Source organism: Lagopus leucura, unplaced genomic scaffold, assembly GCF_019238085.1.
Source record: "Lagopus leucura isolate 7727_CA_CO unplaced genomic scaffold, USGS_WTPT01 Super-Scaffold_100001, whole genome shotgun sequence".
Taxonomy (NCBI): domain Eukaryota; kingdom Metazoa; phylum Chordata; class Aves; order Galliformes; family Phasianidae; genus Lagopus; species Lagopus leucura.
In genome coordinates, this window is record NW_024962262.1 from 98,518,343 (window position 1) to 98,533,331 (window position 14,989).

General features: G+C 44.7%; 1 protein-coding gene across 1 annotated transcript in view; it reads left to right on the forward strand.

Annotated features, from left to right (window-relative positions):
- Window positions 1–13,070, forward strand: part of ATP1A1 (ATPase Na+/K+ transporting subunit alpha 1) — a 24,830-nt gene extending 11,760 nt beyond the window's left edge. The window contains exons 10-23 of the mRNA XM_042868590.1: window positions 1,429–1,538; window positions 1,977–2,111; window positions 2,650–2,842; window positions 3,336–3,511; window positions 4,033–4,169; window positions 5,911–6,061; window positions 6,320–6,488; window positions 7,114–7,268; window positions 7,627–7,750; window positions 8,502–8,647; window positions 8,791–8,921; window positions 9,479–9,580; window positions 10,696–10,787; window positions 11,266–13,070. Of these exons, the coding sequence (XP_042724524.1) occupies window positions 1,429–1,538; window positions 1,977–2,111; window positions 2,650–2,842; window positions 3,336–3,511; window positions 4,033–4,169; window positions 5,911–6,061; window positions 6,320–6,488; window positions 7,114–7,268; window positions 7,627–7,750; window positions 8,502–8,647; window positions 8,791–8,921; window positions 9,479–9,580; window positions 10,696–10,787; window positions 11,266–11,294 (1,850 nt within the window). The 3' untranslated portion in view covers window positions 11,295–13,070. The remainder of the gene's footprint in view (window positions 1–1,428; window positions 1,539–1,976; window positions 2,112–2,649; window positions 2,843–3,335; window positions 3,512–4,032; window positions 4,170–5,910; window positions 6,062–6,319; window positions 6,489–7,113; window positions 7,269–7,626; window positions 7,751–8,501; window positions 8,648–8,790; window positions 8,922–9,478; window positions 9,581–10,695; window positions 10,788–11,265) is intronic.
- The last annotated feature ends 1,919 nt before the right edge of the window (window positions 13,071–14,989 follow it).

Sequence of the window (14,989 nt, forward strand, 5' to 3'; positions counted from 1 at the left end):
TTTTTTTTTTGTTGTTGTTGTTGTTGTTTTAATGAGAAATCAGAACTTTGTTACTTTAACTGTACACTTTTTGGTACATTAACTGTACTATGGATGTGGCCCAAGACAATTCCTCTTCATTTAGTGTGACCCAAACAAGCCAGAAGGCTAAATGCGTATGGTTTAATCCTTAACTGACTACAGAAGTAAAAAGGAGGAAAAAAAAAAAAATGGTAGCATGGCTGAGCTATCTGAAGTGCTGGATTAAGGATCCAGTCCCTTTGGGTGTGTGGGCTTGAATCCCACTGCTGCCAGCAGATCTTTATCCCCAGTTCCTGGAGGTGTTCAGAGCCAGGTTGGGATGGGGCCCTGGGGGCAGCCTGATCTTATTGGTGGCAACCTTGCCAATTACAGGGGATTGGAACAGGAGGGGCTTAAAAGGTCCCTTCCAATCCAAGCCATTCTACGATAAGGGGCTGACCACTTATTTCTACATACGGAGCAGGCTTGCTATTCTGTACTTCACAGTACTGAATTACTTCTGCCAAAATGTACTTCTCTTCAGTGATGCAGGCAGTCTTTGAAAGGGTGCACAGGAGAGGTGTTGTCCAGTCTCAAGTCATTATCAGGGATGTGGGCTGAAGCTTCCCATGTTGAGGTAAACAGCTACCCTTGACCAAAGGCTTTCCTAGAATATCATGATTATAGTAGTAATGAATTAAGTGGTTCTAAGGCTTACCAGTCTCTTGAAGGAACTTCTTGGTAAAGAACTTGAAATCTCAGCATGCTGTAAAGTTAAGAGGTACTTGTCTCTCCCAAACTATGATTAGTACAACCAAATTAATTAGTCTCCTAGCTGTCATCTACCTTTGAAAGGTTGTGCTTGCAACACATTGCTGGCCTTACCTTCTTGCAGTGGTACTGCTGCTCCCTGTCCCCCTCCACCAGTCGCCTCAAAACATTGTTCCTGTCCAAACTACTTAAAGCTGATTTTGTTGATTTTAGTCTTCAACATTAGTGCTAAGTAATAAGCTAAAAATAAAGTGTTATTTGGAAGCATTCAGTTTTGGCTTGGAAATGGTTGGCTTGGCTGCAGTAGAAGTAAACATAGAAGGCTTCTCTTCATGGAAAATACGTTTACTTATCAGTTAACTGTTCATCTCTCTTGAACCTAATTCAAGAGGCTTGGGAAAAGCAGCATCTGTACTTAAATTGTTCCTGCGGGGGCTGTTCCATCTAGTTCCTGGGTGACTAATAAAATGAGACAACCTGAAGGGGGGATCTAGTATCCCTTCCTTAAGATAGAGATGAGGAAATGAAGTAGCTGTAGTGTGCTAATGGGCTCTGGTTGAATCTCCTGTTTCTGTGATAAACGCTTTTGCTGTTACTCTTCTAGAGTGTTGAATTTGTAGCTTATTTTGGTTGATCACACTCTTCCTCTGCTTTCAGGTGCTTCCTTTGACAAGAGTTCAGCTACTTGGACTGCTTTGTCCAGAGTTGCAGGTCTCTGCAACCGTGCTGTGTTTCAGGCCAACCAGGAAAATGTACCAATTCTTAAGGTAAGTTCCTGAAAGAAACAATTGCCCTGTTCTTCCCCTCTCTTCCCCCCTGCCCCCATTTTTGCATTAATGGTAGTGAGATTAAATTTCACAAGTCACAAGGAACTTCAAACTAGAGGCTTCTGCCACACTTGATCTCTTCTGAGGCCTGACACTTTAGGAGATTTGCAATGCATGGAGGAAATGAAACTAGAAAGAAAGACACTTTGTCTAGCCATCTACTAGTAACTACAGCTTGAGCAGGATCAGATACTTCAATCAGAAGAGGGAAGACCAGAAAGCTTTCCTAGGCAGTTTCTATTATCTGCTTGTTCTCCTGTATAGAAGCTGGGACTGGGCTGAGATGAATGTTCTTTAAAAGTATATATTATTGATATGTTGTGCCTTCTGTGGTGAGTTCACAGGAACACACCTTTTAATAACTCTCTTTTTCCTCAGCGAGCAGTAGCAGGAGATGCCTCTGAATCTGCACTCCTGAAATGCATTGAGTTGTGCTGTGGTTCTGTCAAAGAGATGAGAGAAAGATATCCCAAAGTGGTGGAAATACCGTTTAACTCTACCAATAAGTACCAGGTAAGCATGTCCTCTCTTGAGGGAGACACTTTGTGAAGTGCTTAAACAAGTTTGTGTGCAGATCACTTCAAAAATCTTACTATCAGAATCTTATATCAGAATCTTATCTAGCTGTTACTGCTTGTAGGCTGCTCTAGTCTATTAAACTGGTGAAACACGCCTAGCTCCAGTGTAAGAGCTTCTGGAGCTGCTTTGGCACTAAGGTGTCAGCTGTTGGAAGATCAGACATGTTTCCCACCTGTGCAGCAGTAATGCACAGAGAATGAAAGAACACTGATCTGGGAGTATCAGTGACCTACAGGGAAGCAATCTTACAGGTGAAACTAAGATTCTAAAGGCATTTCTTACATCTTACATGGTATTGTTAAATACAATGTAGATGTACCTTACTTTGCACAATTCCGTAAAGTGTGACTGGATGAAAGGAAGAGCAAAAAGTCACAGCCTTGATCTACTGTAGTTCCAAGGCATTAAGTAATGGTGATTACTCGTGGCATTTGCAGTACATGTCTAAAAATTTTCTTTTTTTCTGTCCTAGCTGTCTATCCACAAGAATGCAAATCCATCAGAATCTCGTTACTTGCTGGTGATGAAGGGAGCTCCAGAGAGGATCTTGGATCGCTGCGACAGCATTCTTATTCATGGGAAAGTGCAACCCTTGGATGAGGAAATGAAAGATTCTTTTCAGAATGCCTACCTTGAGTTGGGGGGACTTGGGGAGAGAGTACTGGGTAAGGAAAAACAGCTTTAATCATAAAAAGACTTGTTCCTTGCACTCCTGTGCAGTCACCATTGACTAGGTGGAGCATTGTACTTCATTCCTGCAGTGTAACCATAGTGTTGAGAAAGGTCATTTCAGCAATTTGTTTAGGAGCAACCCTGCCTCTTGCCTGTAATCTAAAAAGCAGCCTGCAGGGTCTTGTCTTGCCTAGCAGCTGGGTTGCCTGGTTCAAAATGAAGTAAAATACTTAGGACCTTCAATCTCCATGGGGTTATATGATATTGGACTTGCTCCACTGCATGTGAACCGTGCTTTGTCTGGGTACCTAGCAACAGCTATTAGTTATCAGAATATAAGCATGACTGCTGTCTCAGTAGCCCTGGCTAAACCTCTGGCACTGTCCTGTTGTTGTTGCTCAGCTGTTCGTGGAAGCAATAAGTGTTCACTCTATCTGCTTCCTAATAGGTAGGAACAGAATAAACATGGGTTTTGATGTGTTGCAGGATTCTGTCACTTGGCTCTGCCTGATGACCAGTTCCCTGAAGGCTTCCAGTTTGACACAGATGAAGTAAACTTTCCTGTAGAAAAACTCTGCTTTGTAGGATTGATGTCTATGATTGATCCTCCTCGTGCTGCTGTGCCGGATGCTGTTGGCAAATGCAGGAGTGCTGGGATTAAGGTAGCTGCTTCTTGGGCTGTGACAAGTGCTTTGCTTTAAATCTGTGGATACGAAGGGCTTTCCATAATCTTTAAGAGGCTGTAATATGGATGAAGGGAATTATTGGTCAAGTTCTAACTAGTGCTACTTCAGGCTTCACTGCCAAGTTAAATTTAAGTGGTTGTATATTATTAATTTTTTTTTTTTAAAAAAAAAAGAAGCTAGATTCCAAACTTGGAGGGTGGTGTCTGCCAGTGCTCTGGTGTCCCAGAGTGTGTGATTTGGCTCAGGTGTGTTCTGTACATACCACAGTGTTAAGATGAAGGAGCAAAAAGCATGAATTGGAAAATGAACTGGGTTGACTTGGGATTATCTGTCTCTCTTAAATAGATAACACAGTAACGTGCGCCTGTATTTCAGGCTTGCTGTGTGCCAAGGCTCGCTTATGGAACAGAAGCTGCATGCTTTCTTCATCCTGAAAGAATTTTGTCTGTTGAGCAGTGCTGCTCTAGGCAAGGCTTTCACAGCAGTCTGTGTTCCAGGTTATCATGGTTACTGGAGACCATCCGATCACAGCCAAAGCCATTGCCAAGGGTGTTGGTATCATCTCTGAAGGCAATGAAACAGTGGAAGATATTGCTGCTCGACTCAACATTCCTGTCAGCCAGGTCAACCCGAGGTACTGATGGGGAAAGCTAAAGCTATTCAAAGGATTAAGTGTTTGCCTATCTCCTTGCCTCGGGTAATCTCTTAGCATCCCTCCTCAGACACAAAGAGCTTGACTTCTGCTAGCTGAGCATGTTGTGGTTCTTCAACATTACATGAGTTATGCGAAGAATGCACAATGATGTCTTGAATGTATGTCTCTCTTACGCCTGGGAAGTAGTTGGGAGTATGCCCTACATGGAAAACTCCATCAGTTTCTTCCTTTTTCAGTGCTGTAGCTGCCTATGATCTGTCCCCAAGTTGGGGGAAAGAACTCTGTGACTGGATGGAGAGTACAAGCTCTGTGTGCTGGGCAGAAAGGAATAGCTAGATAGAGGCATGGGGGAAGACAGATGGCTATCTGGGGGCTATTTTGAGCAGTGAGGCTGCAGACATGAAACAATGCGTTCATTCCTGTGATTTCAATTTTTCTAGTAGAGGTTGTCTTTTGTCCCTCCCAAACAAACACTTAACCAAGGTTCTTTAGTAAAATAACCTAAAAGTTCGTGGAGAAAATTCTGGCAGGAAGAAATAACTTATTTATTAGCCGATATAGTTTGCATAGTGACTACAAAAAGTAAAGTTGGCTTAACTCTTTTAAACTGTTGAGAGAAGAGTTAAAACACTGCATGTGAACTTGATGACTCCATGCCCTTGCTCTCAGGCTGTGCTGGGTCTGACTGCAGGTGGGCAAACAGAGCAGGACTTGGGCTGGCTGGAGGAATAGTAGCTACTGACCAGCAACAAGAAGGATAAGTGTGAAAATGGAGTTCTTAGGGGTTAAAGCTTGCTGTCATGGCCTAATGCAGAACTGAGGTGGCCTAAGAAAGCGTGCTTTGGTGTAAGAGGGCTGTTTTAGGAAGGCTGGTCTGTCTCTGTTGCTTAGCTTGACCCAGCCTGTGTTTGGGCTGGAGGAGTGCCATGTAGCTTTTAAACTGTGAACAGAGACAACCTGTGGGATGCTGAGGGAAGATAAGTATTGTGGCTGACTTCTCCCTTTTATTGAAGGTAACTTCACAGCCTGGCAATGCAGGCTGGTGATTGCTAGGCTGTGTGACTGAGCATATCAACAGCAGTCTGTAAAGATGGGGAAGTAATTTCCCTGTCTAAACTGCCTGACGTCACTGGCTGCGTGACAGTCCTCTTGACCAATAAGAGATGGTATACTGGGACTAGAGGTGGTATTTTGTTCCACTGTACAGGGTGCCAAACCAGTCTAAATATAACATCTGCTTTTGTTGCTGAGGAGAGTAAAATAGACTGTACTGGCATAGCATGACCTCCCTGAAGAGCCAAACGTAGATCAGTCTGTTGGAAAAAAGATGCCTGCAGAAGACAGTTGCCTGTGCCCTGGATTCCTTTCTTGCAGGGATACTAAGAGGGAACAGGGGAGAACCCGTGCATGCCTTGATGCTTTAAAACAAAACAGAAGCAAAAAACCAAAAAAATAAACCCACAGAAATAATTAAATTGCATATGGGGTTTTGTCTGTTGTTCGATACTGCCTTATTGTCTTCTGCCTTGTGTTGCCCACGTGTCATTAAACTTGGAGCATCAGACTTCCATGTGGAGGCTACCTGGACTGGTGCTTAGTTGGACACAGCAGGGATTTGATCTTTACTCAGAGCACTGAAAAGCCATAGCTTTTTGGGACGAGCACAACTAATGAGGAAGTTTAGTTTGACGTAAAACATCATCTTGCCTTTTGATTGCAGGGATGCTAAGGCATGTGTTGTTCATGGCTCTGATTTAAAAGACATGACTAGTGAGCAACTGGATGACATTCTGCTTCACCATACAGAAATTGTCTTTGCCAGGACATCTCCTCAGCAGAAGCTTATAATTGTGGAAGGCTGTCAGCGCCAGGTAAGAGACAGGAGACCAAGGACTTTATCAGAAAAATCTCTAGATACACAAATAAATTGCCAGACAGTGTTGCCTTCTGGTTTTCTGATGAGCCTGATTTAAGAACCTAAAAAGTGTGGCATGAGGACAAAGAGAAACGGCTGTCTCTTCATAACAGTGAAATGTTCTGTACGCTTCATTTCCTGGAAGACAAACTTCCTCTACCCCCAGATGTTATATAAAGGCTTCCAATCTTTGCCGCCTTCTCTTTGTGACTAGGGTGCCATTGTAGCAGTCACAGGTGATGGTGTGAATGATTCCCCAGCCCTGAAGAAAGCAGACATTGGTGTTGCTATGGGTATTGCTGGCTCGGATGTCTCCAAGCAGGCAGCTGACATGATTCTGTTGGATGATAACTTTGCCTCTATTGTCACTGGGGTTGAAGAAGGTGAGTTCATAACTGCAGTTGTGTCTAAAAGCTTGTGGGGCACGTCGGCAATGTTACTGATTCCTTCTGAAATAGAAATTCCTGCAGGGTTTGTCTCTACTGAATCTTGCCTCCATGACAAGTGTTTTGAAGGAGGGAGAGGAACTTCCCTTCTTTAAATTGTCGCCCTTTCCCTGGAGCCAGCACTACATTCCAGGATAGCTTCCAGTGGGAAGCAATTAGGTGACAGTAGCTACTTTGTTGCTCTGACTTGTCACTATGGCTTTGCAGTCATCTCTGGCAAGGATCTGACATGTTTTCCTTTCACTAGTAATAACTCTTAAAGAGGAGCAGAAGAGGGGGTGCCTTCAGAGCTCTTGCTTGATCTCCAGCAAGCAAGACTTAGTATCATACTGTTGTATGCAGTGAACCTTGCGTACAAGGATTGTCATATTTACCAGAAAATAGTAGCTCATATAGGTGATGACATGCTTGATGTGCACAGGCTTTGCTGCCTTGTAGAGCACCCTTAAGCGCATAAGAACTCTTCAGTTTATTGCAGTAGCATTTTAATTCTTGTTTTTAGCACTGAAGCTGCCTGTGATCTACTTCTGCTAAGCAAGGGTTATGTTTGTCTTTGCCTCAGGGCGCCTGATCTTTGATAACCTGAAGAAATCCATTGCTTACACCCTGACCAGTAACATTCCTGAAATCACGCCTTTCCTGATCTTCATCATTGCAAACATACCCCTCCCACTGGGAACAGTCACCATCCTCTGCATTGACTTGGGCACTGACATGGTGAATGCCTTTTTCTTTTTCTTTTTCTCAAAAAGAAATGTGGGTTTTTAGTACCCTTTAAAAAAAAAAAAAGTAGAAGGAAAATTTTAATATGCAGTCTTCTCTATTGCTCAGATTATAACACATGATATTATATTATACATGACAACTGAATACTTACTGGCTCATCACATTTGAGCATCCTTTCCTTGTCTGTAAGGATAGAATGGGGAGGGTGGAAGAGTGGGGAGGTTCTCACCTAAACCCTAGGGGTTTGTGGCAGTACTCTTTCTCAGGCAAAAAAAACGTGAAGCAGGGATGGCTATGTACAGTGTCAAGCAGAAGTGGTTCTAACAACAGTCTTATGCCATCTCCAAAGGTCCCCGCTATCTCCTTGGCGTATGAGCAAGCAGAGAGTGACATCATGAAGAGGCAGCCGAGAAATCCCAAAACAGACAAGCTGGTGAATGAAAGGCTGATCAGCATGGCCTATGGGCAGATTGGTAAGCTGGTCTGTTTTCTCTGGCACTGACCTGGGCTTAGTGGTAGCAAGGGTTATGCGCCCTCCTGAGTCAGTGACTGTTCTGCTTATTTTGGTAGGGTTGAGGTTTGGGCTGCATAAACCAGGACCTCAGGCTGTTGAGATCTTGCTCTGATTCTGCCCCCACAGCACATAGCGGTAGCTTGTGCAGTGTGATCCATTGAATTGCTTTCACAGTAATTTTATTTAATTGCGTAGCGCTGTAAAGGAGCTGGCTGACAACCAGCTCTCCTCTGGTTCAGACTTGTTTAGCAAGAACATAGATCTCATTGTTAGTTTAATTAGAAGTAAAGGATTCTCTCCAGCATATCCCTAAACACACAGCATTAGGAGCCTTGATTAAAAGCGACTATAGAGACATGCCCAGTTTGCAGGATAGGAGCTCATGCTTAATTGCAGCAGACCTTGGGAACCTTCTTGACTGTTGTTTGCAAAGGTTGGTTTGGGTGAGGCTAAATGAGAATACAAAGGGAGTTTTATCTGCTATCCTTCGCAGCACAGAGCAGAACAGAAGTAACTCTGTACACAGTTGGGAGCAAAAAGTGCTCAATAAAAGAGTTGCAGTTGAGTTTGATGTTACTGTGAACTACTTCTATGACTGTCACTTGAGGCTGAACTTCAGAAAGTGGTTGAGGTCTCCAACAAACTGCTTTCTGTTACAGTTGCACTGAGCAGTTGGTTCATCAGTTTTATTCCACTTTTTATCTGTTCAGGTATGATCCAGGCCCTTGGAGGTTTCTTCACCTATTTTGTAATTATGGCAGAGAACGGGTTCTGGCCTTCTGGGCTTGTAGGAATTAGACTTCAGTGGGATGACCGATGGATCAATGATGTTGAAGACAGCTACGGACAGCAATGGGTATGTTTGGAGGCACAGTTCAGAGCCCAGCAGCCAGAAAACTGATGTCTGCTGGACTCTGTGTTCACACCAGAGTAAAGGCACCATGTCTAAACAAATTGCTCTTGGTTTTTTTGTTTTTTTTTTTTACTTTTTTTTTTCAGACCTTCGAACAGAGGAAAATTGTGGAATTCACTTGCCATACAGCCTTCTTTGTCAGTATTGTGGTTGTGCAGTGGGCAGACTTGATTATTTGTAAGACCCGAAGGAACTCTGTTTTCCAGCAGGGAATGAAGTAAGTAGGGCTATCTGGAGGATTTAGAGTGGGTCTTCAGGGCATGGTATTCTAATTCTTCATCCCAGCGGTGACTGGACATCTTGGTATATAAGTCTTGAGCAGTTTTGTGCCTTGATAATGGATGAAAGTGGAATTGAGTATCTGTTGTGTGATCTGCTGCAGTCTGCCAGGCTGAGCTAAAATGAAGTGTTGTTAGTGGGAAGCTAGCTCACCTCAAGTGACAGTGGCGGGGGGGGATATTCCAGCACAGCAATTTTTTGTGGTGGCAAAGCAGCTGAAGTCTTTATCTGGTGAATCCCAGCTGCTTTCTGAACTTTTGATGAAGACAACTGACAGCTGGTACTATTGTGCAATAGGCTCTCTTGAGTCATAACAGACCCTTCAGATAGCTGAGCCGTCAGGTTGGATCACCTGATGGTTCCCATCTAGTGAACTACTGGCTTAGACCAGAATGCCTGTCTCCCTTCACTACCATATGGTAACCATATGGTAATAGCTTTAGCATGCTATTCTCAAGAATATTTTGTCCCTGACTGCTTTCCTGCTTCTCCTAGGAACAAGATCCTAATATTTGGTCTCTTTGAGGAGACTGCTCTAGCTGCTTTTCTGTCCTACTGCCCTGGGATGGATGTTGCTCTAAGGATGTACCCTCTCAAGTAAGTTGTATCTTGCTGCTTGTGCAACAGGCTGCAGCACGGAACAATAGTGTTAAGTGGGGAAATGACTAAGAGTACTTACTGGTTTATAGAACATGAAACCAACTCTTAACACAGAAGAACTTGGGCTAGAGGGAATGAGTAAACTTCTGTCACAGTGTGACACCCTAGAGATTTGCTTTCCTTTACTGCCTGTGGAATACTTACGGGGCACTGAACTGCAAACTCTCCCTTAATAACTAGCACATAACCTCTACATTAGTATTGTGGTGCAGCTGCTCTTGTACTTATATGGTAGTATTCTAAGGGGTGAGGGACTGCACCTCCAAAGAAAGCAATTCAATTGGCTAGAAAACATAAGCCAAGTATCTCTTCTTTACTAAATGGTCATGACATTTTGTGCCTTCCAAAGAATTTGCACAAAGTCTTCTGAAACAGGCTACCCCATGAGTGCAGATGGATCTGTTGATGCGTAGTAACTTTCCTAATGGTTGAGAGAGTGCCAGCATCTTGACTGTTGCCCAACCAGCATTGCAAAACTTCATGGCAGGGTTTAGTCTTGAACAAACTTTGAACAGTCCTGTCACTTAACTATCGTGAAATCCTGATGGCAAAAACTCCTGGTATGTTTTGTGTTCCATTCAGAAGCGTTGTTTGGAGTTCGAAGTGTTAGCATTTCCTAACAAGAAAGCAGGCATCTGCCCAGTGCCTGCGGCAGCTGGATGATAACACTTAAATAATGGATGATAACACTTATGACTTAAAGTCATAAGGGAAACCAGTGCAATTTGAGCAAGGCCATGGGTACAAAGGTTACTTGTACTGAGAGGAAATGTAGGTGGGGAGGTGCTGGTACAGAGATGAACAAAGATGCTGCGACCCACTTTGTCTTGGAATGAATATCCAAAAGTGGATCAACCTATTGCAGCAAGAAGGTGGTAATTCTTGGCCTGGAGGGTTCTCACTGAGCCACAGTCTTGTGGGAATGGGGATGCTGGCAAGCTGATGCTTGCCTGCCTTCAAGATCTACATTCTTCAGTACCATCGTTTCATAGCTCCGCTAGACAAAAAGCATCTCCATTGTCTGTGTTTTCACTGTTTCTTCTTCCAAACAGGCCAACCTGGTGGTTCTGTGCCTTCCCGTACTCCCTCCTCATATTCCTCTATGATGAAATCAGAAAGCTCATAATCAGACGCAACCCTGGTGGTAAGCATGTGTTGTTGGTTTGTTTCTTTCCCCACCTCTTCTTCTCAGGGACCCCCTGGTACTAAGCACCGTGTAAGAGTGTACTGCTGTTTTCCATTCTTTGCCCAGCTTGAGCTGCTTATTCTGCAGTGGGCTGCAAGGCAGCTCTTTCCACTGTGGAGGCTTGCTAGCCATGTTTCCAACATGAGATGTGGTTGGTTGAAATTCAGGACTCTGTCCTTCCCTGTCTCTTCCTTGAGTATATGGAAGTATCAATACACTGAACTAAGTGGGAAGACCAATGCTTGGGTGGTTTTAGAAAGTCAGAACAAGATTTGAAAGCTGCATCACATGAATGATCTGGAAACAGTTTCTGTTATATGACCAGGTCCCTTTCTAGCACAGGATTACAGTGCAAGTTTTCAGAGCCTGAAAGTAGCTGTTATGAACTTAATCTCTGTCAGCCTTAAGACTAACTCCTCCTTACATTTCCTTTTAGGTTGGGTGGAAAGAGAGACCTACTACTAAAAAGCGCCTGTAGAGCATTCCACGCACAGCCCACACCACCTCTCCATCTCCTCTGTGTGTGTGTACTTCATCTTTGCAAGTGCAGAATTGGACCTGAAACTGAAGGAAGCATGAAGAAACATGGACTGGAGGAGAAAGCAAGGGGGAGGAACAGGGTGGGGGGGGAAGTGTCAGACCATCAGTCCATGGAGGTTAGAGATTGAGTAGGCTCATCTGCCTTTGCTTTTGTAAAAGGAAACAGAAGATTTTATACATGGATTTTTATGAATAAAGATGGATTATAAGAGGATGCCCCCATATTGTTGTAGGCAGATGTTTTTCCTCAAGGCATAAACTGGTTCAGGGGTGTGGTGCTAACACTACATGCTTTTAGCCCTTGGCTTCCCGTTTTTATAGCTGGAGACAGCATGTGAAGCTTCCATGCTGTAGCTCGCTGCCTAACAGGACAAACTCTTGCAACCAATTGCATGTCAATACCTTAAGCACAGGAACCTTTCTGGTCTTTGTAACTGTGTATCTTGGCTGTTTTCTGGAAGGAACTTCTGCTCTCTATCTCTAGCATCAAATGCAAAATCCTGGAGGCTAAGTATCTGCTCTGGCTCTGATCTGCTTGCTGGATTTAGAATGGGGCACGTTGCATGCACTCACTGGTCTGAGCATGTACTAGCACGCTGCTTGCCCCACTGCTACAGGCTTTGTATCTCAGTGGAATTAGACTCATTACCGGCTTCATGCCCTACCTATCTTGTAAAGCTTTCCATTTCCCTCTCCTAGGTTTGTTCTGCTCTCAGAGCTGTCTATCCCAAGCTCTAAATGTTTCTTCCTCTGAGTAGACTGAGAATGTGGAAGAAGTCATACTCCCAATATTTCAATTAGGGCAAAATTGCTAGCCTTGTCATGATGCTTTGAGTAAAGCATTACTGCTGTGAGACACTTCTTGTCTGAGCTTTGAGCTGGAGTGGGTTGTGCTGTTCCACTCTGAATTTCCAGCTATTTGCCATATATTTTGATATAAGTGTTAGTGCTTGTATGGTTTGCTGCTGAGAGCTCAGTGGGAGGTGTGACCTTTTGCACAGGGACAGTCAGCATCTTGAGGTCTTTAACTTCACATTACTTCTGGCATTGTGCTTAAGCCATGTGAAGGATCTGGTTCTTGATCGTATTTCTGAACTGCTGGTTCTGTTGGGTACACATCTGCCTCTACAAAGAGTTGCAGTAAGCCACAGCACTGAAAGGATCTGTGTTTAAAACTCCACATATTGACTCCACAATATGTTGTCATCTTTCCTGGCTTTTTTTCTTGTTTTAAAGCTCAATCACTTATCTCCTGTACACTGTAGACTTGTGAGCAGCTCTGAGAGTACAAAAAAGTTAGGGAGGTAGAAAGTAAGAAGCTGGAAGTGGAACGGTGTAATTTGTCTTAGATAATCTAATGTGGAACCCTTACTTGAAGATTATGTACAGAGGGGAAAAAAGTCCTCAATCTGTCTAAGTCTACCCATGCCAACAGTGGAATTGATACAGTTGTGGCTGAGGTGATCCTGGCTGGGAACTGGGAGGTGAGCTGTACTAAAGGGAGGAAGGAAGAAGGGGGTTGTCTTGCTGCCAATGCTGATGATGGAGCAATGAGGCAGAAATGACGCTTGCTCCATCCACATGTTACACCTGCTTGAACTTTTTGGTTAGTCCCCGAGACTTCTTTGGAATCCTATTACAAAGAAATTGCAAAATGTGCCTTGCTGTCTGATGCTGTCAAAAATAAAGAAGGAACCTGTTCTTCCTTCCCTGGTGTTTCAGCATTCAACACCTCTAGGAGTGGGACTCTTAATAAAACATGTAGGGGAGAAGGGACAACTGGAGGTTTGGCTATTGATTTAATGCACACCTGCATCAGTGTGTGGTCAGATTGGCGTTGTTGAGCTGAGGTATGAATATCTACAAGTAGGATGGAGGGTGGATGCCACCAGTCCACCTTGGGTCCATCTTGGGTTCCCTGCTCTGTTGTTTGTCAAGTCCTGATTCTGAGATCCTGAAAGAAAACTGCTCTGGAGCCCAGCATAGGGCAACCACTGGTTAATGTGGCCTTCCAGTACTCAAAGGGAGCATATAAACAGGAGGGGAAATGACTATTTACAAGGGGGGGGATAGTGATAGGACAAGGGGGAATGGTTTTAAGCAGAGGCAGGGGAGGTTTAGGTTAGATATTAGGAGGAAGTTTTTCACACAGAGGTGGTGACACACTGAACAGGTTGCCCAAGGAGGCTGTGGATGCCCCATCCCTGGAGGCATTCAAGGCCAGGCTGGATGTGGCTCTGGGCAGCCTGGTCTGCTGGTTGGTGACCCTGCACACAGCAGGGAGTTGAAACTGGATGATCATTGTGGTCTTTTTCAACCCAGGTCATTCTATGATGCTAAAGGAAAGCTTCAGGGGCTAAAATTACAAAATGGCAGCAAAGACAGTACAAATTTTAGGCTAACAAAGTACAGCGGGCCTGTACACATTTCTCATCTAACTTTGGAGACGTGGTCTTTGGAGGTCATGGAGCGGCATGAATGAGGCCAGACACAGCCCTTCCCTCCACAGTACAGAAACAAAGAGGATCTCAGTGCAAGTTCCTTCCAGCAGTTTTCCCCATGCAGAGGCCAACATGGCAGCATTTTCTACCTGTTTCAAGTATAGAGTTAGCATCCGTTGCTTGGGACTGCATAGCCACTGCTACACCAAAGGCAGAGGCACAGCATTGTTCTCTGCCAGGCAGAGCAACTGAGGTTTCATGATGTCCAGCATAAGAGCTGCAAGGCTTGGTATTACCTTCTCCCCTATGATTTTCTGCTCTAAGGGTTCTATGCTGTTGGAATGTACAGCCCACAGTACCAGGTTCCTAAAGCCTTCAGAAGGGATTTCTGATGAGGACTGGTTTAGACGGAGTGACTGAAATGGAGGGTGTGATGGTTCTACCGACATGCTGAGGCCATGCTGGTTCCTTCAGCAGAGGGCCAGACCCCCTCATGGATGTTCTTCATTTCATCACCTTGAGGCCACAGTAGGTGTGCTTGGATAGAACGACCATTGTGAAGGTGACATGGGCTATGTCACAGAGGACTGGGCACCAGTCAGAGGGTGCAGCTTGGAGCACTCCTGAGCTTAGAGCATCAGAGGACGTCATGTCAGCTGGCCTCTGTGAGAGTTCAACACAGTGTCCCATCCACAAGGTATTTCTATCTCGCTTGCTCGCCCCAGCCCCACACACCTTTGACTCAACACTCCCGTGTGCCCCTGACTAAGAAGCTGCCCTGCAGCCCACCAGGGATTTTGTGACACCCGCTCAGCCACCCCACTGCATACAGAAGTTTTGGCTGACTGTGGTAAGGGCATGCTCCACCTTAGGAGGGAGGTGAAAGCCTAGCTGGAAACAACCTGAGCCTGCTGCACAGGTGCCAGGCAGGGAGGTTTAACTACTGCCTGGTGGCAGGTGGGCTGGCACAGGTCTGGCACAAACAGCAGGAGCTGGAGCACCTTGAGTGCTGCTGGCAGCTGGCTCTGCATCTTGGCACTGCCTGCAATGTTTTGTCACTGTGTTGGGCCCTGGCCACAGACAAGTTTTTGTTCTGCCCTTTTTCACACAACTTATCAGCTCTGGGGCCCCCTTCTGTTTCCTGCTCCGGAGCTGGAAGGTTCCCAAGACTCCATTGCT